Here is a 24,727-nt window from a genome sequence, read left to right on the forward strand (position 1 = left end):
TCCACAAACCCTCAGTAGCCATACGGGTGGCTGGAGAAGAATGTCATCAGCAAGATCTCACTGGGAGATATAATCCCATTCCACAATTTGTTATGGATTAAGATTTCTGAACAAAACCATCCTTCTAACCCCGTATGGACTCTGCAGAAAATATGAGGCCAGAAAATGAATAATTCCTAACTCTATTTGGTTACTGGCTAGTATGCTGGTTTAGCTGAGTGCCTGCCTTCTGCAACAGAGCCTGCAATTACTCCGCCTTGACATCACAGTTCATCCTACTTATGAGAGCAATATTGCCTTTTTTTTTTCCTATAAAATATCCTTCTCTTCCATCTTTCCGCCTTTCTCTTTTCTCTTTGCTTTTGTAATATGAAGTGCCTTGAACTTGTATATGTGGTGTTGAGGAAGAGAAGATTTACGTAGGGAATGGGGGAACCTTGACCATACTGCCTTACAGATAAAGCATTCCTCTGCTGGGGCAAATGGGAAATTACCAACAGAACCACTTACACATTCTTTTCCTAGTTCCATCCCAGTAAGTACCAAGTACATATTATCACCTGAGATTCTGAGGTTGGTTTCATGGTGAGCTGGGATTCTCAGTCACATTTCCCATTGGCTTTGAGTTCCTAAGGCAGCTGTTGCTTCTTCTCAGTGTGTGTATTGGTGGATTGCACTTGAACCCCTGGGGTTTAAAAATGCAGATTCTGGCCACATCCAGATCAATGGAACAGAATCTCTGGAGGTGGGGCCCAGAGGTCTCCACTGCTGACCAGCTCCCAAACTCACTTTTATGTGTGCTGAAGTCTGAGGTTCGCTACTGGAAGGAAAAGGATTTTAAGACAGAGATTGCAAAGGAGGTGTTCAGAGGTTGGTAAAGTTACTATTATTGTTATGGAATTAACTTGGATATTAGGAGGTTTCATATCAAAGTCTTCTAAAACAGAGGAAAAGAAAGGAACACCACCTCAATGCATAAAAGGAAAGACTGTCATGTATGTGCCCAATTATAAGCATTTCACATGGGGCCACCTGGGTGGCTCAGTGGTTGAGTGTCTGCCTTTGGCTCAGGTCGTGATCCTGGGGTCCTGGGATCAAGTCTTGCATTGGGCTCCCCTCAGGGAGCCTGCTTCTCTCTCTGCCTGTGTTTCTGCCTCTCTATGTGTCTCTCATGAATAAATAAATAAAATCTTAAAAAAAAAAGGATTTTGCATAATTTCCTAGGAATCTAAAAAGAATGTCTTCAGGTCATCCTTATTGTTATTTTGACACTCTTTGGACTGTTTCAATTTTAAGAAGGGTAATAAGGAAGAAATAATAAATTAATAGAGAAATAAATTTCTTTGTATACAATCTTCACATTTTCCATGACTCTTGAAATGTTATATGATGTTACCCTTCATGTGCTTTACTCTTATCATTTTTCAGTAATAGGAATAATTTATATCCTTTAGTATAAATTTTGCTATACTTTATATACAATACATTTTTATTCTAATACTGCACATGAGGGAAAATCCTGCATAAGATACCTCTTCACATACACACAAACACTCCACCAATTGAATGAGCTGTTGTTTTTAGCCAGTATTCTGGACTTTAAATAACTTTTTGGTTATAACTCATGTTTCAATTTCACCAAAGCAGATACCATAATATCCATCATCTTGAATAACTTCTTAGTGCACAGAGTATATTCTAATTTATTAGGAAGGGATTTAAGGGATTTTTATTTCTGCATATATCACACTAACTTGATAAACACTTTATTTATTTATTTATTTAGAGAGAGAGAGCACCAGTGGGGGGTGGAGCATAGGGGGAGGGAGAGAGAATCTTAAGCAGGCTCCATGCTCAGCATGGAGCCCCATGCAGGGCTTGATCCCAGAACACTGAGATCATGATCTGAGCCAAAATCAAGAGCCAGCAGCTTAACCAACCTACCCACCCAGGCACCCCAACATGACGAACACATTAGTAAGGGATGAGCAAAGGAACTTATTTTATTAGTGGATAGAAATGTTATTAAGGATACAGCATCAGGATTTTTATGGCAAGTAGTGGATGGAAAGCAAGAATGAGGCTCTCTCTGAGGTCAGCAGGAAAGACTATTTACAAAAGAGATAAAGGACATGGTCGCTTCCTGACAAATGTTGGCAGACGACTGGGCATCGCTTCTGGAACAGGTTGAGAGCTGCAGCTGAGCGAGTGTGAATGTGCCGCACCCCCGCCCCCCTTACCCCAGGCAAGGAAGACATCTGGGAGGAGAGCCGGGGCCCATTACCTAGGTCAGACTCTCTAGTTCAGAACTAGTTCACTCAGTTCTTCTCTGCTTCAATTCCCTTTTCTGGAAAATGGGGATATTACTTATCCCGTAGGAGAGCTGTAGGAGGATGAGTTTGGCTTTACAAAATGTATATAATACTTGGAACTTACAAAGACATAAATTTCAGAAACCTTGGGGAGATCTCCTTTGCTCTGTGAGTGGCTAAATGCATTTGCGGTGGTGGGGTCTGGTCACATTTTCCTTTTGAACAGTTTTCTCGGATTTTGGCCATCTCCTGCCCTCCTAGGAAGGCACAAAAAGATTCTCTTGCCTCAGATACCCATAGTCATGAAACAGCAGGACCAGGAGCTGAAAGATCACTGGATAGTGCAATGCTTGGTGCAGAATAAGGAAGCTTGAGACAAAATACAAGAGCTCAAGCATCTGCACATTTGCATATAAGCTTCTCTTATGGGCAGGGACCTTTGCTTTCTTCACTGTAGAACCTTGAAAAGGTGGGTCCTCAATAATTGTTGAAAGAATAAATCAAGGTCAGATTTCTGGGCTAATGTCTCTTCTTGCCTCTGCAGTGAGCTAACATCTCCTTCTATTCTTCCTAAGAGATCCTCTTCATTGTACAACTTGCCTAATTTGCTCTTTCTCCAAAACATTCCCCCTTGAAGTCTCCAGTCCTCCCCCTCTCTCACTAAAGAGCTCTTTCCTAAAGTAAACAACAGTTAGCCATTAATAGCTTCATAACTTAAGAACAATGCGGTTTCTCTGGTTTAACAAGCATTGTTCTCATCCTTCAATCTAAAATAAATTTGAGGGGCACCTGGTGGCTTAGTGGGTTATGTGTCCAACTCTTGGTTCTGGCTCAGGTCATGATCTCAGGGTCATGGGATTGAGTCCCTCGTTGAGCTCTGCCTTCAGCCCAGAGTCTGCTTGAGATTCTCTCTCTCCCTCTGCACCCCCTCCATGCATGCACTCTCTTTCCTTCTCTCAAATAAATAAATAATAAAAATCTTAAAAATATACGTAAAATTAAATCAATTTTGAGAAAAAAATGGAGATAGTCTGGGACTGGGGGACTTGGTTGTCTGGGGGGTGCATTTATTTGTATAAAGTGGCATATTTTGGTTAAATCTGACTAATAAGTATAAACACTGGTAAATGAATGTCTGTTAGAATCTTGGTTTTTAAATTAACTGGGGAGGCAGGGTTAGTTAGGCTAAGGGAGGGTGGTCAGATGGCCAAATCCGAAGTCCGAGGGGTGGATGAGTGCAAAGCAAGGTGGAGCTGGAAATTTTTCAGCTCACAACGGACGCGTGGAACTCACAACAGACGTGTGGTTCTCAGGCTTGAGAGTCCATCAGAATCACTTGGAGGGCTTGTTAAAACACAGATGGCTGGTCCCTACCAGTTCAGGATTCAGTGAATCTGGAGTAGGGCCCAAGTTTTTGCTTTTCTAACAAATTCCCAGAGGATATTGATGTCACTGGTCTGGGGACCACACTTTGAGAACAGCTGCAATAATTGGGAAGATACAGCCAAACTTACTGGCCTCTACTTGGTACATTTGTTCACTACCAGCTGAGACTGGGTTCAAGAGCACACAAAAACTTTCTCAGTCGCCTCAGTAAATTCCACAATTTAAGGAAGGAAACTGGCAAGAAAGAAGAGTTAAAATTATCCCATTTCACATTATAGTAACAGGCTTTTTTGTACTTCACAGCTGCAGTCACCTTGGGCAGTAGAGGCCACAAGTCTCTCGGAGTCTTACTGAAGGCACTTCACTAAGACACAGACATTCTGGTAATTCACAGCCTCGGCCAGCATATATGAGAACAGATAGCCCCATTGCATATGGCTTTGGATGAAAAAAAAAAAAAAAAAAAAAAAAAGCATGTGGGCTCTAAATGGCCAAGGAACTGGCCAAACCCAGGACAAATAATTTAAAGAAATCACAACCAGATTGGAGAAATGAGATGCTTTTAATTTTTTTTTAATTTATTTTTTATTGGTGTTCAATTTACTAACATACAGAATAACACCCAGTGCCCGTCACCCATTCACTCCCACCCCCCGCCCTCCTCCCCTTCCACCACCCCCAGTTCGTTTCCCAGAGTTAGCAGTCTCCACGTTCTGTCTCCCTTTCTGATATTTCCCACACATCTCTTTTAATTAATAGCACCCAACAATGTTTGTTGAATTCAGTGGAATCTAGGTGGATCAGGAGGTGGGTACAAGGGCTCATATAGTATGCTGAGAACACAGTTTTATTTAGAAATTCCAGATGAAGAAACAAATAATAAAAGAGCCCTCAAGAGACTCTCAAGATGTTCAAGCTTGTTCCTGTGTCTCAAGAAGAATTTGTGTTATTTAGAACATCGTAGGTTAAGAATGTGTGTGTGTGTGTGTGTGTGTGTGCATGTACATACACAATTTCTGTCACAAAATTATGGCAACCACTGCACAAATTATATGGAAACAGAAAAGGGAATAGAAAGAAAAGACCATTTTTATCTCTCTAACATAATCATGAATAGCAGTGGTTTTCCTTCTATGCTTTTTTAAACTGTGTACTTGGATTTAAATACATTTTTTTAAGCTTATATAATCATAGTAACTAAGAGCATGGATGGTCTCTGGAGTCAGATAGCCTTGGTTTCAAATCCTGACTACAGATGATACCTGCCTTGAGTTTTTCATTTGTTGAATGGGGGAAGACAAAGTCCATTGGTAGTGTTGCTGTGGGAATTCAGTGAAATGGTCCATGTCCAGTGCTCAGCACAGAACCAGGCCTAATGCAAGCACTTGATACAAGTTGGTATAATTTTCTGTTCTCACCAAAAAGCTGTGTCAGCCTTCCACCATCCTAATAATTGGGAACATTATCAATGTCTAGAGGCATGGCTATTTTTATTTACTGAGTCTGGTAGGATTTCATTCCACGAATTCTTCCATGGTTCAGACTTGGCTTTGAAGATCTTTGACCAGCTTGTTGAGAGCCCTTATTACTTGGGTTTTCCTCAGAAATTAGAGTCATCAAAGAGCAGTCCAAGCCAAAACATACCGATGACCATTGGGCTTGGAGAGTTGGGTTCATTTGCTCTTTAGCAAGGCTCTGTGGCTTTCCAAGATGCAGACACTGACTACACCATTGCAGGCATTGCTTACAGCCATGTAGATGATAGGTTGCTAGGGAGACAGGTGAGAAACCATGGGTGGAGAGAAGCAGATCTCTTAGCCCTATTGGAAAAACAATCCTAGGGCACTTGGGTGGCTCAGTTGGTTAAGCATCTGCCTTCTGATTAGTTTGTGATCTTGGGATCCTGGGATGTAGCTCTGCCTTGGACTTGTGCCCAATGGGGATTCTGCTTCTCCCTCTCCCTCTGTCCCTCCCCTTACTCATGTTCTCTACCCACCCCCTGAATGAGTAAATAAAATCTTTTAAAAAAAAAAAAAAGAAGAAGAAAGTAGAACAACCCTAAATGAAAGCTTAGCCAAACTTACATCTGCAACCTGGACCTCTTATTTCTGCCCCAGACCTGCTTATCCCATTGCCAGCTTGACTTCCATGGGAATCCTCTTGAGACCACAAACCCAGAATTTCTAAACCAAATCTTCAGGCTGACAGAAGGTAACCACACTGTTCTGAGTTTTACAGTTGCCTTGTAAATGAAGGGATTAATTTTGTTAGATAGCAGCTTCCTGCCCACAAAGGCAGGAAAAGAACTTATCAATGAAGGCCTTGGTTTTGTTTATCAGATAAACAGATCTTGACTTTATTATGATAGGTATAGGTACAATAAGCAGAATAGCCAGTTCATTAACTCTCTTAAATTTGATGCAACCATGTTGTACATTGTCTTATGTTGCTAAAGTGCTAATTGATAAAATACTACAAAGAACAAATACACAAATCCTTTGGACCAGAAATTCTACTTCTTGGACTTTATTCTACAGGTATATTTATAAATGTATGAATTAGTATATGTGCAATTTACTGAACATTATTTGTGCTGGCAAAAAGTTGGAAGCCGAATGTATATTGGTGCAGCCACTATGGAAAACAGTGTAGAGATTCCTCAAAAAACATTTTGAATTTTTTTCCATTTGCAATATAATAGATGGATCTTGAGGGTATTTTATGAAGTGAAATAAGTCAGAGAAAGACAAAGATTGTATCATCTCACTTATATGTGGAATCGAAGACAGAACAAAAAAACTGAGCTCATAGATGTGGAGAATAGATCGGGATTGCCAGAGGTGGTAGGTGGGGATGGGCAAAATGGTTAAATGGGGTCAATAGGTACAAATTTTCAGTTAAACAATAAACAAGTCACAGGGATGTAATGTATAATATGGTGAGTTTAGTTAACAATGCTGTATTGCATATTTGAAAGTTGCTGAGAGAATAGATCTTAAAAGTGCTTTTTTTTTTTTTAAAGATTTTTATTTATTTATTCATGAGAGACACAGAGAGAGAGTGAGAGAGAAGGGCAGAGACACAGGCAGAGGGAGAAGCAGATTCCATTCAGGGAACCCGAAGTGGGACTCGATCCCGGGACTCCAAGATCAGGCCCTGGGCTGAAGGCAGCGCTAAACCACTGAGCCACCCGGGATGCCCTTAAAAAGGCTCATTATAAAAGTCTGTAACTATGTATGGTGGCGGATATTAATTAGGTGTATTGTAGTGGTCATTTTGCAATATTTACAAATATTTATGTTTTGTACCTGAAACTAACATAATTTTATATGTCAATTATACTTCAATAAAAAGTTGGAAATAATAAAAATATGTAGAAGAAAAATATGTAAAAGAAAAAACATTTTCTTACATAAAAAAGACTGAAAGAATTCTTATATACTTATCTATTAGGTGAAAAGAGCAAAATGCAGATCACTAGTGAATGAATAAGCAGATTGCAGTATATTCATACAATGTAATACTCTTTCATTTAAAGAAAAAGAACAACTATTGGTACACATTACTGTACAGATGAATCTCAAATATTATGTTCCCACTTGGGTACACTATTGGAGGACAGGATATAAATATGCATTTGCATCTATACTGTATAGGTACAGTAATATACAGAGGAAACTATTATGTGGATTGTCTATGGGGAGAGAACTTGCATAACTGGAAGACAAAACTAAGAGGGAGACATTTTGTAATGTTCTTTTTTATACTTTTTATATTTAAAAGTACAAAAAATAGGGAGCCCCAGTGGCTCAGCGGTTTAGTGCTGCCTTCAGCCCGGGGTGTGATCCTGGAGACCCAGGATCGAGTTCCATGTTGGGCTCCCTGCATGGAGCCTGCTTCTCCCACTGCCTGTGTCTCTGCCTCTCTCTCTCTGTGTCTCTCTTGAATAAATAAATAAAATCTTAAAAAAAAGTATAAAAAATATTGCATACTTAAAAACAGAATAGTTTATAACTATGTCTTGATATTATATATAATTTGTCCCTCTTTTTTCCTTTTTGGTTTGTAACTAGTTTTTTAGAATTCATTTGTTTAGCCTATGTGTATAAACATAAAGATGTTTAATATTAGTCCATCTGCAAAAATAAGCAAATATTTAGAAGGCTACTATGTTTCTGTTGACTCCTAGTATAATTCTACTGTGGTGTGAGACTACCTGTTCTATCTGATTTCTGAACTTTGAAATTTGTTGAGATTTGCTTTGTGGTCCAGTATATGGTCACTTTTGGTAAATGGCACAAGGAGAATGTGTATTCTGTCATGAGGTGTAGATTTTTTATATAAGTCAATTAGATCAAGTTTGTTTATCATCTTCAAATCTTATATATCTCTGATTTTTTAATTTACACATTCTATCACTTACTAAAAGAAGTATGCTAAAGTCTTTCACTATACTTGTGAATTTGATTTCTCCTCTTCTGCAGTTCTTGCTTTATATGTTTTAAACCTTTATTACTTGGTGCATACACATTTAAGATTACTATCTCTTTCTGATAAATTGACCTTTGATCTTTTAGAAAATGTCGTCTTTACCTTTTGTCATGATTGATTGATTATTTATTTATTTATTTATTTGATCAATTTTTAAAAAAGATTTTATTTATTCATGAGAGACACACAGAGAGAGGCAGAAACATAGGCAGAGGGAGAAACACGCTCCCTATGGGGAGCGTGACATGGGACTCAATCCCAGGACCCAGGGATCACCACCCGAGCTGAAAGCAGATGCTTAACTACTGAGCCACCCAGGCACCCATACTTCTTGCTTTAAAGTTCCTTTTGCCATATTACTATAGCCATGCCAGCTCTTTGGCTATTTTTGCCTAACTTTTTCCATCACTTTGTATGCAGTTTATCTAGGCATTTACCCAAGACAAATAAAAGAATATGTCCATAAAAAGGCTTGCACATGAATGTTAATAGCAGCTTTATTTGTAATAGCCAAAAACTGGAGAAAACTCAAATGTCCATTAATAGGTGAATGGATAAGCAAATGATGGTATTTCCGTGTAAGTAAATAGTCCTCTGTAATTAAAGGAAATGAACTATTGATACATGCTACAACATAGACAGATCTCAAAATAATTTTGCTTGTGAAAGAAGCCAGAAAAAAGAGAACTATTGCAAATTAGTGGTTACCAGGGAACAAGGGTTGAGGGAAAGAGAGTAAGAAGTGGCATGGGGAAGCTTTGCGATTGCAGAGATGGTTTCATGGGTGTACACTTGTGTCAAACTTATAAATCATCCACTTTGAATATGTGCAGTATATTGCACATCAGCTATACCTCAATAAATCTGTTTTTAAAAAAGTAAAGTATATGATGTCTCTTGTAAGTAAGTAGCATATAGTTTTTTATGTAATCTGATGATCTTTGTCTTGTAATTGGTGAGTTTACTCTAAGTATATTTAATGTGATCACTGACATAGTTGAGTTTGTTTTTTTCCTTGCATTCTTTCCTTCCTAAGACTCAGATAACTTACCTCGAACATGATGATAAAAACCATTCTACCTATTGCCCTAGTCATTTTGAGGAATGAGATCATTATATGTAAAAGTCTCAGTAAGTTATAAGTCATTACAGTTTTCAGGGTTTTTTTCCCCTGGTTTTCATAAATGAGCAAGCTGAATCCTAGATAAAATTCTAAAGTAGAAGCCCCTTTTCAACAGACAGGTTTATACTTAGGCAGATTGCCTGACATTTTTTTTTCCTTTTGAACCCCTTCACTCATTTCTCCCATGCCTCTTGGCAATCACTAATCTGTTGCCTGTATCTGTGAGCTTGTTTCTGCTTTTGTTGTAGATTCTATAATAAGAGATACCAATATTTGTCTTTCTCTGTCAGACTTATTTCACTTAGCATAATGCCCTCCAGGTCCATACATGTTGTTGCAAATGAAAAAGATTTCATCCTTTTTTTTTCTTTTTAATATTTTATTTATTTATTTGAGGGGGGTGGTAGGGACAGAGGGAAAGGAAGAGAGAGAATCCTAATCAGACTCTCTGCTTAGCATGGAGCCCAAGATGGGGCTCAATCCCATGGCCCCAAGATCACAACCTGAGCCAAAATCAAGAGTCAGATGCCCAACTGACTGAGCTACCCAGGTGCCTCAGGATTTTATTCTTTTTTAAACCCAAGTAATACTCCATAGTATATGTATATACAATTTATTTATCCATTCATGCATTTATGGACACAGGCTATTTCCATGTCTTGGCTATTGTAAATAATGCTGCAGTGAACACGAGGATCCCTATATCTTTTTGAGTTAGTGTTTTTGTTTTCTTTGGATAAAACCCAGATGTGGACTTGCTAGATCATATGGTAGTTTTATTTTTAATGTTTTTTGAGGAACTTCCATCCTATTTTCCATAGTGGCTGTACCAATTTACATTCCCACCAACAGTGCATGAGGGTTGCCTCTTCCCACATCCTCACTGACCCTTATTATTTCTTGCTTTTTGATGCTAGCCATTCTGACAGGTGTAAGGTGATAGCTCCTTGTGGTTTTGATTTATATTTCCCTGATGATTAATGATGTTGAGCATTTTTTTCATGTACCCTCTTTGGAGAGGACATCTCCTTTGGAAAGATGTATATCTTCTTTGGAAAACTGTCATTTCAGGTCTTCTGCCCATTTTTTAATCAGATTGGCTTTTTGCTGTTGAGTTGTATGAATTTTTAAATATATTTTCAATATTAGTGCCTTGTCAGATATTGATTTGCAAATATTTTCTTCTATTCAATAGATTGCCTTTTCATTTTCTTGATGGTTTCCTTTGCCGTACAGAAAATTTCTATTTTATTTATTTATTTATTTATTTATTTATTTATTTATTTATGTATGTATGTATGTATGTATGTGAGAGATTTTATTTTATTTTTATTTTTTAAAAGATTTTATTTATTTATTCATGAGAATACACAGAGAGGAGAGAGAGAGGCAGAGACACAGACAGAGAGAGAAGCAGGCACCATGCAGAGAGCCTGACGTGGGACTCGATCCCGGATCTCTAGGATCACACCCTGAGCTATAGGCGGCGCTAAACCACTGAGCTACCCGGGCTGCCTGAAAATTTTTATTTTAATGTAGTCCCATGTATTTGGTTTTTGATTTTGTTGCCTTGCTTTTGATGCTAGATTAGGAAAAACATTGCTAAGACCTATTTCAAGGAGCTTACTGACTATATTTTCTTCTAAAAGTTTTATGGCTTCAGGTCTTACATTCATGTTTTTATTTGAGTTTACTTTTTTTTTTTTTTTTTTTAATTTTTATTTATTTATGATAGTCACACACAGAGAGAGAGAGAGAGAGAGAGAGAGGCAGAGACATAGGTAGAAGGAGAAGCAGGCTCCATGCACCGGGAGCCCGACGTGGGATTCGATCCCGGGTCTCCAGGATCGCGCCCTGGGCCAAAGGCAGGCGCCAAACCGCTGCGCCACCCAGGGATCCCATCTTTTTTAGTTTTATTTGAGTTTAAATACATATTTCTACTGTGGTTCCCTTCCCCCCCTATTTTTCAACTTGTCTCTTATTTCCAGAGAGATTACAACAATACATAATTAATAGAACTCTAATATTAATTAGTACTTTTACCATTTCACAGACAATGCAGGACCTTTAGAATATATGAACTCCATTTATCCTTCCTACTTTTTGTGTTATCATTGACATAGATTTTAATGCTATGTTTATTTTAGTTTTTAATTTTTTAAAGATTTAAAATTTCTTTTTAAAGTGATCTCTACACCCAACATGGGTCTTGAACTTATAACCCTGAGGTCAAGAATTGCATGCTCCACCAACTGAGCCAGCTGGGTGCCCCAATGCTATGTATATTTTAAATCCACATTATTATCATTATTTTGTACTATCATTGTCACTTAGATTTGCTCAAATATTTATCCTTTTGATGTACTTCTTTGCTTTCAGTACTTCTGTGCTTCCATCTGGGCTTGCTTTCCTTCAGTCTGAAGAGTTCTCTTTACTCTTTCTTTTAGTCTAGCTCTGCTGGTAATAAATTCTCTCAGTTTTTGTTTATCTGTGAGGTCTTTATTTATCCTTTATTAAGAAGGATATTTTCACCAGGTAGAATATTCTAGACTGGTAGTTGTTTTCTTCCAGCACTTTAAAGATATCACTGCGTTGATTTTGGGATTTCACTTTTTCCGTTCAGAAGTCAATGAATGATCAGTCCTACTATTACACGTTGAAGGCAATTTGTCTTTTCCCCTGATTGTTTCAAGAACATTTAGAATTTCTCCTTGATTCTCAGCAGTTTTATTATGATGTGGTTAGGTTCAATTTTCTCTGTATTGATTTTGTGGTGCCTTATGAATCTGTCTTTGGTGCTGCTTTCAACAATTCTTTTTTTTAAAGATTTATTTATTTATTTATTCATGAGAGATACAGAGAGAGAGAAAGAGAGAGGCAGAGACACAGGCAGAGGGAGAAGCAGGCTCCATGCAGAGAGCCCGATGCAGAACTCGATCCCAGGATTCCAAGACCTCAATCTCAGTGGCTGAGCATCTACCTTTGGCCCAGGTCATGATCTCAGGGTCCTGGATTGGAACCCTACATCGGGCTCCCTGGTCCGTGGGGAGTCTTCCTCTCCCTCTGTTCCTCCCCCTGCTCCTACTCTCTCTTTTTCAGGTAAATAATAATAATAATAATAAAATCTTGGGCAGCCTGAGTGGGTCAGCAGTTTAGTGCCTGCCTTCGGCTCAGGGAATAATCCTGGAGACCTTGGATCGAGTCCCACATCGGGCTCCCTGCATGGAGCTTGCTTCTCCCTCTGCCTGTGTCTCTGCCCTCTCTCTCTGTGTCTCTCATGAATAAATAAATAAAATCTTAAAAAAAAATCTTTAAAAAATTACTCAGTACTTCTAGGTGTTCTTTTAGGTGATTATGCTGCCTCATCAGTAGGAGATGATCATGTCAGGAGAGAAACTCACTTATATGGTGTTTATCTGATGATATTTACAGGCTGGGGGACTGTGACACCTTAGTGAGACCCTAAAGGCATTGGCTAGTTCTCCTCTAGGTTCCTTGTGGGGACCCTCAAACACTTTACTCATCGAATAAATATTTTTCCTATTCAGAGCAATTTTCCAAGTGAAAGGAATTTGGGACTCCCCTGGGAGGAAGAAACATAAGTTCCACAGCTTGTTAGTAAGTGGCAAACTTCTCTTTGTAGTCATGTTTCCACCTGTTGAATCATCTTTATAAAAATTGTATGTTTAGGGCATGTCCTTTTACGAGAAGAGATGGAAAATATGAGAAATTTTGAAACCTGAAATATCTATTATGAAGCCCCAGGTGATGAACTCTGAGGAATTTACTCCAAACTGCATGGCTCAAAATGTGGATGTATATGTTGGCATGGAGTTATATACACATATGATAATAATATTATATATATTGCATTATACACATAATGTATATATAACATTTGCTTTGGCTATTGATTTTTACAGTCTTTTTTTTTTAATTTTTATTTATTTATGATAGTCACAGAGAGAGAGAGAGAGAGAGGCAGAGACACAGGCAGAGGGAGAAGCAGGCTCCATGCACCAGGAGCCTGATGTGGGATTCGATCCCGGGTCTCCAGGATCGCGCCCTGGGCCAAAGGTAGGCGCCAAACCGCTGCGCCACCCAGGGATCCCTTTACAGTCTTTTAAATTTAAAAGTGCTCTTTTTAAAAGATAATTTATTTATTCATGAGAGGCACAGACATAGGCAGAGGGAGAAGCAGGCTACCTACAGAGAGCCTGATGCGGGACTCAATCCCAGGACCTGGGATCATGACCTGAGCTGAAGGCAGACACTCAGCCACTGAGCCACCCAGGTGCTTCTATCATGTTCATGTCACCAGAGCATGCATCTCTTGATCTTGTGGTCATTCATGACTTCCAGCCCCACACTGGGTATAGAGATTACTCAAAAAAACCCCAAAAAACAAACAAAAAATAAAAATATAAAGGTGCACTTTACTAAAAGTATCTGAGGATACATCTCAGGAAAAGCCTTAGATTCTTTTTTTTTTTTTAAGATTTTATTTATTTATCTGAGAGAGAGAGAGAGAGAAAGCAGAGAGGAGAAGAGGGAGAAGGACTAGCAGACTCCAAGGCCAGCGGAGCATGGAACCCAACATGGGGCTTGATCCCATGACCCCGAGATCATGACCTGAGATGAAACCAGGAGTCAGAGGCCAAGTCAACTGATCTACCCAGGCGCTCCACCTTAGATCGTTTTAATGTGGTCAACTCCAGGAACTACTCACTCTTGAGCCAGCTGTGTTTCCAGACTTTATCCTTGCCATGCACTGTGATCCAACCCTGGCTTATTTACATCATTCAGAGATGGTTTTTCTAAATACAGTAAATTTAAAAATCTTTATTATTGCTGTTATACTGCACTGCCCTAACCTTATACTTCAGGAAGTTTGGGGAATAACACTCATTGCTTACTTGGTGCAAATCATTTCTGGTCCTGAACAATTGTTATTTTGCAAGGTTTGATTACACCATGTGCCTATGGCCATATATGTGTATGTGCCATCCATGAATGTCTATAATTAGTATTTATTACTAGCCACGTACTTTACACTCATATTTGTTGAGTGGTCTGTTAGTTACTAAGTCAGTTGTTAGTTACTAAGAGTACATTACATGTTTGCTTTTCTTTATCCCACCAATAGTGAACGATTTCACGATTGTTTAAAACGTGTCACATTCAGGAAAGCCCTAAGCCCTTTTAAATACTTATTAACATGGTTTTTTCTTGAATCAGTTTTAAAATTCTTCCAACCATTTTGGCTGCTGGCCATCCAGCATATAGTGAAAGAATTTTCTTTTAGGGATGAAAGCCAGAAAGAAGCCTTCTGGGGCTATGTAGTTTCCTGGCACAGCTGCTGGTGTAGATCATGGTGCTAACAGTTCCACTTGGAGATTCTTGAGCATCTTTGCCAGTTCCAGCTGGAAAGGTATCCAAGGAATCAGATAGTCCAGCCCTTTCATTTCACACGTAATGAAACTAAGACTCAGCCTGGTTAACTAATATACTTGAACTCAAACAGCTGGCAAATGGCTACATTTATTGTAAAGAAATGGGGCAGCCTGATAGTTAAAATACTTGAAGTAGGAGCACAGAAACCTAATGTTTAGATGTCATGAGATGGTGAAATCAAACAAACAAAATGCTGTTTTCCATCAGGTCTGTTCCGTCTTCTTCTTTTTTTTCTTTTTTTCCCAAAGTGTGGTTAGAAAGTCCTCTTTTATAGGAGGGGAGGGGCAGAGGTGGGGGGAGAGAGAGAGAGAGAGAGAGAGAGAGAGAGGGACAGAGGGAATTTTAAGCAGGCTCCATGCGCAGTGCAGAGCCCAATACGGGGCTCAATCTCATGACCCTGAGATCATGACCTGGGCCGAAATCAGAAGTTGGATGTTTAACCAACTTAGCCACCCAGGCACCCTGGTTCAACAGTCCTTTTGTTTCAGAAGCCTCCTAAGCATTCCTAAGCTCAATTACCAACTCCCTCCTCTTTGCTCACAAGGCATGATCACATTTTTTATTATAATATTTATCATGTTGTATTAAAATCATTTATTCCATTATCCATCTGTCTTCCTCTCCCTCACCCACTGGCCTTTGCCTCCAGAAGGGGCAACAATATTGCCTTGGACTTTAATCTCTAGCACTTGCCAGAGAGTCTGGCACTTCTGTGCCCTTGATGTTTTATAAATGAATGAATGAACTAATACTCTCTCATAGTCTTGCACTATTAGCAAATCTTTACTGACATAAAAATCCCCTGGAGTTTCTGGCTAAACATGCAGTTTTCCAGGCCATGTCATAAGAGATGCTGTTTCAGGATGGGGGTAGGGTCTAGGAATCTAGATTTTATTAAGCAGTTGATAATTTGATGTATATGATCCATAGGCCACACTTATTAGCAGCATAAGCTGCATCATTAGTTCCACTGGTACTTAGTCCCAACTGTATCACAATTATCTGTCCATCTGAATAAAAAAAGAGCTTTGCTACCTATCCCCTTGTATTCTGACTCCTGAGTAGGAGTACCAACACTTTATTTTTTAAGATCTATTCATTCATTCATGAGAGACGGAGAGAGAGAGAGAGAAAGAGGCAGGCAGACAGAGAAGCAGACTCCAACCAGGAGCCCGATGCAGGACTCGATCCCGGTCCTGGGATCATGACCTGAGCCAAAGGCAACCACCCAACTGCCGAGCCACCCAGGCATCCCAAGTACCAATGCTTTAAACAAATCCCAGGGCTCCCTCCCAGTTTGATTTGTAGAAATAAAGAAAATAATATTTTAGGGGCACTTGAGTGGCTCAGTGATTGAATGTCTGCCTTTTTGGCTCACATAGTGATCCCGGGGTCCTGGGATCCAGTCCCGCATCAGGCTCCCCACAGGGAGCCTGCTTCTCCCTCTACCTATGTCTCTGCCTCTCTCTCTCTGTCTCTCTCTCTCTCTCTCTCTGTCTCTCATGAATAAATAAGTAAAATCTTAAAAAAAAAGAAAATATTTTAAAACATTTTGAGTTACTAGAAGAGTGGCTTAGCTCATCAAGGAAATATCATCATAATATAAATCTAGCATCATGAAAGTTATCTTAGACATGTTGAATTTGGTCTGAGACTCAATTACAGAGGAAATAAGAGCCATATGCAATCACTACCTGTGTGGACACCAAGTCTGTATGACCCCTTCCCTGGGCTGAATTCTCCCATCTGTGTAGACAGGCTTTCCCCTTCACTATGGTCAATGTAGAGATGAAGAGGGTTGATTTTGACTCTGGGGTGCTAGGTGCTCTTGAGAATGAAGTTCCCTATCACTAACTTAATAGCTGAAATTCACAGAATTTAAATTATTCTCAAGAAGTGCACCTGTGCCTGCGTGCTACTTTATATGTATACACTTTTTTTTTGAATGATGAACTTAGGCAACTTTACATCAGAAAGAGCTGAATGAGGTAGTTATTAAGCTACTTTATATAACTACTGAGAGGATTTCTGATCCTTGTGGTGTATTTACACATATACTGTTAGTCATTTCTATTCAGCTCCTTACGTTACTTTTCACTTGTAACTTTTTGGTATGTACCTTTCCATGGGTGAACCTAATTCATATATTTATTTTAAGTGGGAAAATCCTATTTCACCTATTTGCTGTTATTTACTGGGGGCTCTCCCTCACATTAAGTGCTATGGTTATTTTCAATTATTCACCACCATACACAGAGTTCTTATACTCATTTCTGCTCAAATTATATGTTTGTATGAATCCCATAGGGCATATTCTCCAAAGCTAAATGATTACATTACAAAGTAATGATAGTTTTATAGTTCTTGTTGTGTATTACAGTGTTGCTTTCCAGAGGCACTGAACCAATATACCACCCTGTGGGGTCCCACCGGGGTGTGGGGCATGCCGATTTTCTCACAGTTTGACCAACATGTGATTTTGTCATTCTAGCTTATTTTTGCTGGTTTAATATGTGTGTAGGACATCTCCAGAGAGACTTAATTTTGACTTTCTTTAAACAATATAAGTTCTTTTCCTTATGGGACAGTTCGCTATTTTCGTTTTAGGGACAAAGAATTCATCTCCATATTTGACGGTTTTGAAAGGATGTGTTTAATTGCATTCCATAGAAGTGATCCTGTAGGCATAGGAAATAGGATCAGGCTCGACTGTCAGGGAAGAGGATCAGTTGTATGGCTCCGAATTAGGAAACTGATGTGGAGAATTGCAACAGAAATCCCGCCTGACCCCATTTAAGGAAAGATTGAAGAGCAGGAACATTCTGATTGCATGCTGAAAAAAATATTGGGGTTTTGGCACAGGACAACAGATTTTGCTTCAAAATGAAAGCAAGCATCTGTCCCTGCTTCCTTTCTTTGACTCTCTTACTATACCACTCCTTTCTTGAACCTTTTTAGGTATTCCCATTTCAGGTAGATGCCTCTGGTCTATGGCAGGAAGAGCTTCAGAATGACCAGGAGACTAAATCATGTGGAGAAGACCTGAGGGCAGAAGTCTCAGGAGCAGTGAGTCATATCTGTCAGAAGGCATCCAGGTCATAGCGAAGGATCTTTGCTTGGTTGTCTTTTCCCTCCATGTCTATGGTCATCTCCCTAAGTAAGCAGATAAGTGATCACCATGCTGTGTTGGGTTCCTTTGGTGCCAAACACAAGATACAGTGTGTTCATGCAAGATGGGCCTTTGGATATGGACAGTGGTCTAATCTGTTGGTTTTTAAAAATTGATGATTGTTCAACTTGTAATGAAAATCAGCCTATTGAGTACTTGAAAGCAAATTCTGAAACTTTTTCTCCATTCCTGGCTGTTCCATTAAATTAAGTAATTTTTGCCTTCACTCTTGTGTCTTTAGGATACTTATACACATCTGTATTTATATCTGTATCTATATCAGCTTTATTTAGAAATAATTCACATACCACACAGTTAACCCATTTTTAACATGTGCAGGTCGCTAATTCTTAATATATTCATAGAATTGTGCTTCCATCATCACAATCAATTTTAAAACATTTTCATCACCCTCCCCAAAAAAAAACCCTCCTCCCATTAGCAGTCACTCCTCATTTGCCTCCAAGGCCCAGTGCTAGGCAACTACTCATCTACATTCTGTCTCTATAAATTTTCTTGTTCTGGAAATTTCATATAAGGACTAATAAAATATGTGGTCTTTGGGTTTAACTCATTTCAATTCACATGATGTTTTTGAGGTGCATCCATGTTGTCATTTATAGCATTACTTCTTTTTTATTGCTCAATAATATTCCATTGCATGATGGGCCACATTTTGCTTATCCATGCAGCAGTTGATAGACATTTGGGTTGTTTCCACTTTTCTATTATGAATAATGCTGCTATAAACATTCATGTATAAATTTTTATATGAAGGTATGTTTTCATCTCTCTCAGATATACACCTAGGAGTGGAATTGCTGGGATATATATGGGAACACCATGTTTAACTTTTTGAGGAATTACCAGACTATTTTTCATTTTTTTTCTTTTTTCTTTAATTTTTTTTAAATTTATTTATGATAATAACATCACAGAGAGAGAGAGAGAGAGAGGCAGAGACAGAGGCAGAGGGAGAAGCAGGCTCCATGCACCGGGAGCCCGACATGGGATTCGATCCCAGGTCTCCAGGATCGCGCCCTGGGTCAAAGGCAGGCGCTAAACCACTGCGCCACCCAGGGATCCCACTAGACTATTTTTCAAAGTGCTTGCACAATTTTACATTCTGGCTAATAATGCGTGATGCTCCAGTTTCTCTATCCTCACCAATACCTGTTATTGCCCATCCTTTCTGCTATAGCCATCCTAGTCATTGTGCAGTGGCAGCTCATGCAGTTGCATTTCCCCAGTGGATAATAGAATACTTCTTATCCTGGTATGTTCTTAGACTTAAAAAAATTAAACAAGGACAATATCTCAGGAAATTCAGGAATACAGGTAGTATGGCCTGCTTTCACTTCCTGGGGTGTTTCACACTCCACTGCATTGTCATGTAGGGGCAGTATCCCTGGCATAAATGTGCTCCAGCCATTTTCTTCCATCCTTTTATCCATTCATCATTCAGAATCATGGGAAGGAGAGATCATTGTCCTGTGTTGGGTTATGTGCCCGCCCCCTTTACTTTGTAATTATGCCTAGACAATGTACAGCATGAGTGTATGACTCTTGGAAGAACATTAGGGTGCTCTCAGATTGGAAGGACCTGAGCAGACTTTCTGCTTCTCTAGAAGTGCCACATTGCCACATTTGGGAGCCAAGCAGACCATGTCAGAAACCTTATCATGAAGGTAATGAATAATTATGCCTTAGTACACATTATAATGGAGAAAATATAATGAGCTTTATTTATAATACTCAAATATTATACTTTAAAATTATAATTAAAAATTTATATAGCCCTTTGTTGGATGCACAGCATGTTTCAAATATATTATCTCATTTGATCTTCAATAAATGTCTGTTAGTGTCTAGTTATACTATATAGCGGTCTCACTGTGCTTTAAATACATTTTTGTGAATTAGCCTAAGAATCTTCCCACCAACAAATGAGATCAAAAGAGAAATGTGACATGAGAAAATGTATTCTGAGCTTCAAACAAATGACTAACACATGAGTACCTCAAAGTCAATCTGCTTGTAAGCCAGGGTTTCCCTGTTCAACAGCTCATGACAGTAGGTGTGAGTAGACAATGGAGAACAACTTTCACGTAACTGGTTTCCAGCTACCAACGATGTTGGCTGAGGGGACAATGGCTCTGTGATACGGATGACTCGAAGGCTCACTCTATCGGGAGCAGTTTGGAAAAAGTACAGTCCTTGGAATTTTAAGTAGCATCTAAGGTGCCTGCAAGGAGGTGGAAGTGTTCATAGAATAGTTCTCTAGAGTGTTTTATCATAGCGGGCAGCTGGCCAGAAGAGTTCAACTGCTTAAAATGAGAATGGCTGGATCAAAATGGCAGCATGGAGGATATCTGGATCAAAGAACAGATCTCCTCATGCAGAAACAATGTCTCTGAATGGCTTGGGAAGAAGGATCCAAGTGCCCTGACTCTTTCCTTGGGCCTCAAACTCTTCCTCTGCGTCATACATTTACCCTTCCAGCAGGCATGGTTGGTTGTAGGTGTCTGGGCCTTTACGAGCTTTTCAAGAGTATATACTATCAGACAAAAGCTACAATGTTCATTCATAGGCCACGGAGGACATATTTGTTCTGCCAATTACCCAGCCAGGGCATGAGTTTTATAACATGATACCAAAGATTGTATCTATAATTGTGATGATTTGTTAAAAATAACCACTTCATTTAGATGTTTGTGTTTTACCCAAGGTATTCTTCAGCGGAAATAAGGAAACAGTTCACTCTCCCGCCAAACCTTGGCCAGTACCATCGACAGAGCATAAGTACCTCTGGCTTCCCCTCTCTTCAACTAGTAAGTATGAGTTACAGGTCTGCTTAGAGAATGGTCAAGGGCAGAAATGCACAGCATACGCTTTTGCTTCCCAATTTTCCTTAGCTTTTCCACTGCCACCTTACACCTCCAACCACCACTTCCTAATGCCATGCCTGCCTGTGACACCAGACTATTTCTTCTCTTCCTCCTTCAATGTGATCTTAGAATGAAGTGTGGCCCCCTCCAGGGCTGTGGTTCTAAAGTCTCAGGCTTTAGTGGGCAAACAGGCTACTTGATTTTACCCAAATTAGGATTCATATTTTGGGGGAGGGAGAGTGGCCTGGAACCTTACTATCGTTTGTAATAGGCTTTTACTGGGAAAAATATATCCCCAATCTGAAAAGCCAAGTTAGAAACCTTCATTTTTAAAAAATTGTTTTCTTGGAAGTATAATTCAGATACAATAAATTCACTCATTTTACATGTACAGTTTGGTGAATTTGGCCAATTTCTAGTCATTTAACTTCTGCTCAATCAAGGTATGGAACAATCTCTTCATCCAGCCTACAATCCAAGGCAATCACTGCTCCACTTCTGTCACAATTTTGCCTTACCTGGAACTTCATATAATTGGAATCACAGGGCAGACCTTCATTTTTGAAACACACTCCCCTTTGAAGTGGAACATAGTTTATATTTTTATATTAACACCGGCCATTGGGTGCACATTATGTGTTATAGTATTTGAGGACTGAATGCCAGACATATGTCAGGTGGAATAAACCTGACTTAAATGAGATGATTTGTAAAACCAGAAGTGAGTATTCACTTCCTTTGTGGAGCCTGCAGCCCTTGCTGTACTCACTTCCTCACACAAAGCACAGCGGTGCTTTCTTGCTTGTTCTAGTGGTTATCTTGGGGAGGTTAGGTTATTTTTTTTTTTTTCATTTCTCACTTATTACTTCAAAACCACTTCTGCTCTTCGAAGTTTGGTAACCTTCCACTTGGCTTCCTGTTGCCGCCATCTTGCCTCCTGTAACAATTTACACGCCGCGTAACTGTGTATCTTTTCAAGGTATGTTTACTGGAGTGATGTGTGGTTGTTTCAGTAGGATAATTTTGTGTGTTGGGTCATTGATAAAATAGTAGTAGTAAAAAATGTGTAGCACCTTTTACTGCACAAGGTAATGACATTTCTTAAACAAAACAAAATAAAACCCATCTATGACTTCAGTGGCTTGCTAGACTGCCCTTTTTGTTTGTACTTTTACTGTCTCAAAATTGCAGATTATATATAAAAGCACATTAAATGCCTAATATCTGTGCTTTCAGATACACTAGATAACCTTTAGACTAAGAGATATTAGCTATGTTTTTTTTGTTTAATTTGGTGCTGATCTATATTTCATTGAAAACCAAGGGGGGAAAAAACTTAAAAAAAAAATTCCTGACTCAAATTGTATTCCAAACGATGCAAAATTCAGTTAAAAAGTGAGCAGATATATATTCATATTTCAAAAAAGTTAAGGAGGTGGGGTTTGGTGTCTTGCTTGTTGGTAAATTAAGACTGTAGCTTCCTGCAGTTGCTGTCTTGAGAAACAGTGTGGACATCATTTAATTAAGAGGCTTTAAGGAAGTTTAGCGAGCAAACTTTAACCCTTCTCTACACACCAGCTTTGACTTTTATGCTGCAGCTGTAAATTTTTTAAAGTCACAAAGAAAAAAAAAATTGCTTACTATCTACAGCTGTTCTTTTGGCTGTTTTGCCACCTCATCGGTAGGTTTTCACAAAAGTGATCATTTTGATGCATTTCTTCATTTGCTAGGTAGTCAAGTTAACATGGGGCTTAACTACCCATCTTGTAACAGAAGGTATCAGAGAAGTAGCAAAAATAAGCAACTGCGTTTAGCTCTTAAAGAATCATGTGTTCCTACGTGTCATAATTTATTCCTGGTTCTATTTGCCAATGAATAGCCTTTAAAATATATGACTCTTAGTATTCTGGGTTAGCTCCTGAATCTCTCTTCCCAGATCCCGAGTCCAATTTCAGCACATCCTGCTGCCCCTGTTCCTTCTTGTTAACTGCATGAGGAACAGGAGGCATGAGGGAGGCGTGAGGGAGCCAGGATGCCTGATTTTAATTCCCCCTTTGAAAACACACAGCCTGCCTAGGAAACCACGCTAACGTTTACTTGGTACTGGGCGGTAATGTCACAGTGAAGTAGCTGTTCTTTCCTCTGAGTCATCAACCTGAATAAAGGTTCCTCCAACAGACATCATCAACTTAATGGTGATTCCCCTTTACCTTAAAAAAAAAAAAAAAAAGTTCATTTCATAGGAAGATAATGGGACATTTCAGCAAGATTCATTCCCGCCAAGGCAGAGAAGTAGCTTATCATCTAAAGATCTTCAAGCTAAAGTAGCTTTAAAAAAAAACAACAACAGGGGATCCCTGGGTGGCGCAGTGGTTTAGCGCCTGCCTTTGGCCCAGGGCGCGATCCTGGAGACCCGGGATCGAATCCCACGTCAGGCTCCCGGTGCATGGAGCCTGCTTCTCCCTCTGCCTGTGTCTCTGCCTCTCTCTCTCTCTCTCTGTGACTATCATAAATAAATAAAAATTAAAAAAAAAAAAAACAACAACAACAACAACAAAAAAACACAACTTCTCTTAAATGCTCTAAGCTCTTAAATGCTTAAAGCTCTAGGCTGTTCATTGTATTATTTTGGACAATTGAAAAGTAAGACCAAGTGCATTTTGACCTTTGTTTCCCTTACCTTTATACGCTGTCTTTATACGCTATCCATTGCAACAACCCCACATGCTGATACAAATGGCTGTTTAATTTTTACAAGTATTTAATGGTGCCAAGTTATTTAAAATCCCATCAGTAGGGCGCTTGGGTGGCTCAGTTGGTTGAGCACCTGACTTTTGGTTTTGGTTTAGGGAATGATCTCAGGGTTGTGAGATTGAGTCCCTCATTGAGTTCCAGGCTCAGCTCTGGGTCTGTTTAAGATTCTCTCCCTTTGCCCCTCCCCCTACTCACACGTGCACTCTCTCTCTCTCTCTCAAATAAATAAATAAAAATCTAAAAAACAAAACAAAACAAAATAATCAATTATGTTTGCTGTTTTGCAAGAGGTAAGAAGTTGACCACAATGGGGATCCCTGGGTGGCGCAGCGGTTTAGCGCCTGCCTTTGGCCCAGGGCGCGATCCTGGAGACCCGGGATCGAATCCCATGTCGGGCTCCCGGTGCATGGAGCCTGCTTCTCCCTCTGCCTATGTCTCTGCCTCTCTCTCTCTCTCTGTGACTATCATAAATAAATAAAAATTAAAAAAAAAAAAAAAAAAAGTTGACCACAAGCCTAAGTGGACCTCATTTTGCTTGAAGTTAACATGCCTGCTTCATGAATTTGTGTATATGAATAGAATTTTTGTGTTGCAAAAAGTTGCACTGTATCATAAAATTTACTTTTTGTTTATAATAAATCATTAAAAATAATCACATATTTTTTTTACATATTTTTTTCTACAAAAACTCATCAGAAGGATCTGGGGTGAAGCATTACTGCCACTGATTAGGTATATAACCTGGAGCAAGTTAACCTCTGTGAAGGCTTCAGCTTTTTCATTTGCAATGTTGGTGTAACAGTGCTCCCCTCACTAGGGTTTAATAGAATGGTATCATAGATGTTGTGTAATCAGTGGCAAGTGGCACAGTCCACATGTTTGGCACTGTTGTCCATGTACTGGAGACACTGTGGGAGATTAAAGGGTGGCCAGAGTGGTTTCAGCAATGAAAGGCCTTGTGGTCTACTTGAGGGGACAGATGATACAGTGGGTCTATATCATCTTTAAGCATGGTTGGTGTTCAAGAGGTGGTAAAAGCTTTCTGGGGGGAGGCTGAGAAGACTTAAAGGACGGTTCTTAGCCCTGGCTGCACATTAGAATCATCCAGGACCTTTAGAAATATCTGTGGCTAGGCTAACCAGAGAACAAT

General features: G+C 39.3%; 1 protein-coding gene across 3 annotated transcripts in view; it reads left to right on the forward strand.

Moving 5' to 3' along the window:
- Nucleotides 1-24,727, forward strand: part of DOCK8 (dedicator of cytokinesis 8) — a 230,588-nt gene that overhangs the window by 30,284 nt on the left and 175,577 nt on the right. For 2 of the 3 annotated variants that reach the window (XM_072839291.1, XM_072839300.1), the window contains exon 2: nt 20,664-20,766. In XM_072839291.1, the coding sequence (XP_072695392.1) occupies nt 20,664-20,766 (103 nt within the window). Of the gene's footprint in view, nt 1-20,663; nt 20,767-21,644; nt 21,803-24,727 lie in introns of those variants that run through there. The other variant, XM_072839310.1, reaches the window with a different exon arrangement.

The sequence above is a fragment of the Canis lupus genome, chromosome 1 (genome assembly GCF_048164855.1).
Source record: "Canis lupus baileyi chromosome 1, mCanLup2.hap1, whole genome shotgun sequence".
NCBI classification, from domain to species: Eukaryota; Metazoa; Chordata; class Mammalia; order Carnivora; family Canidae; genus Canis; species Canis lupus.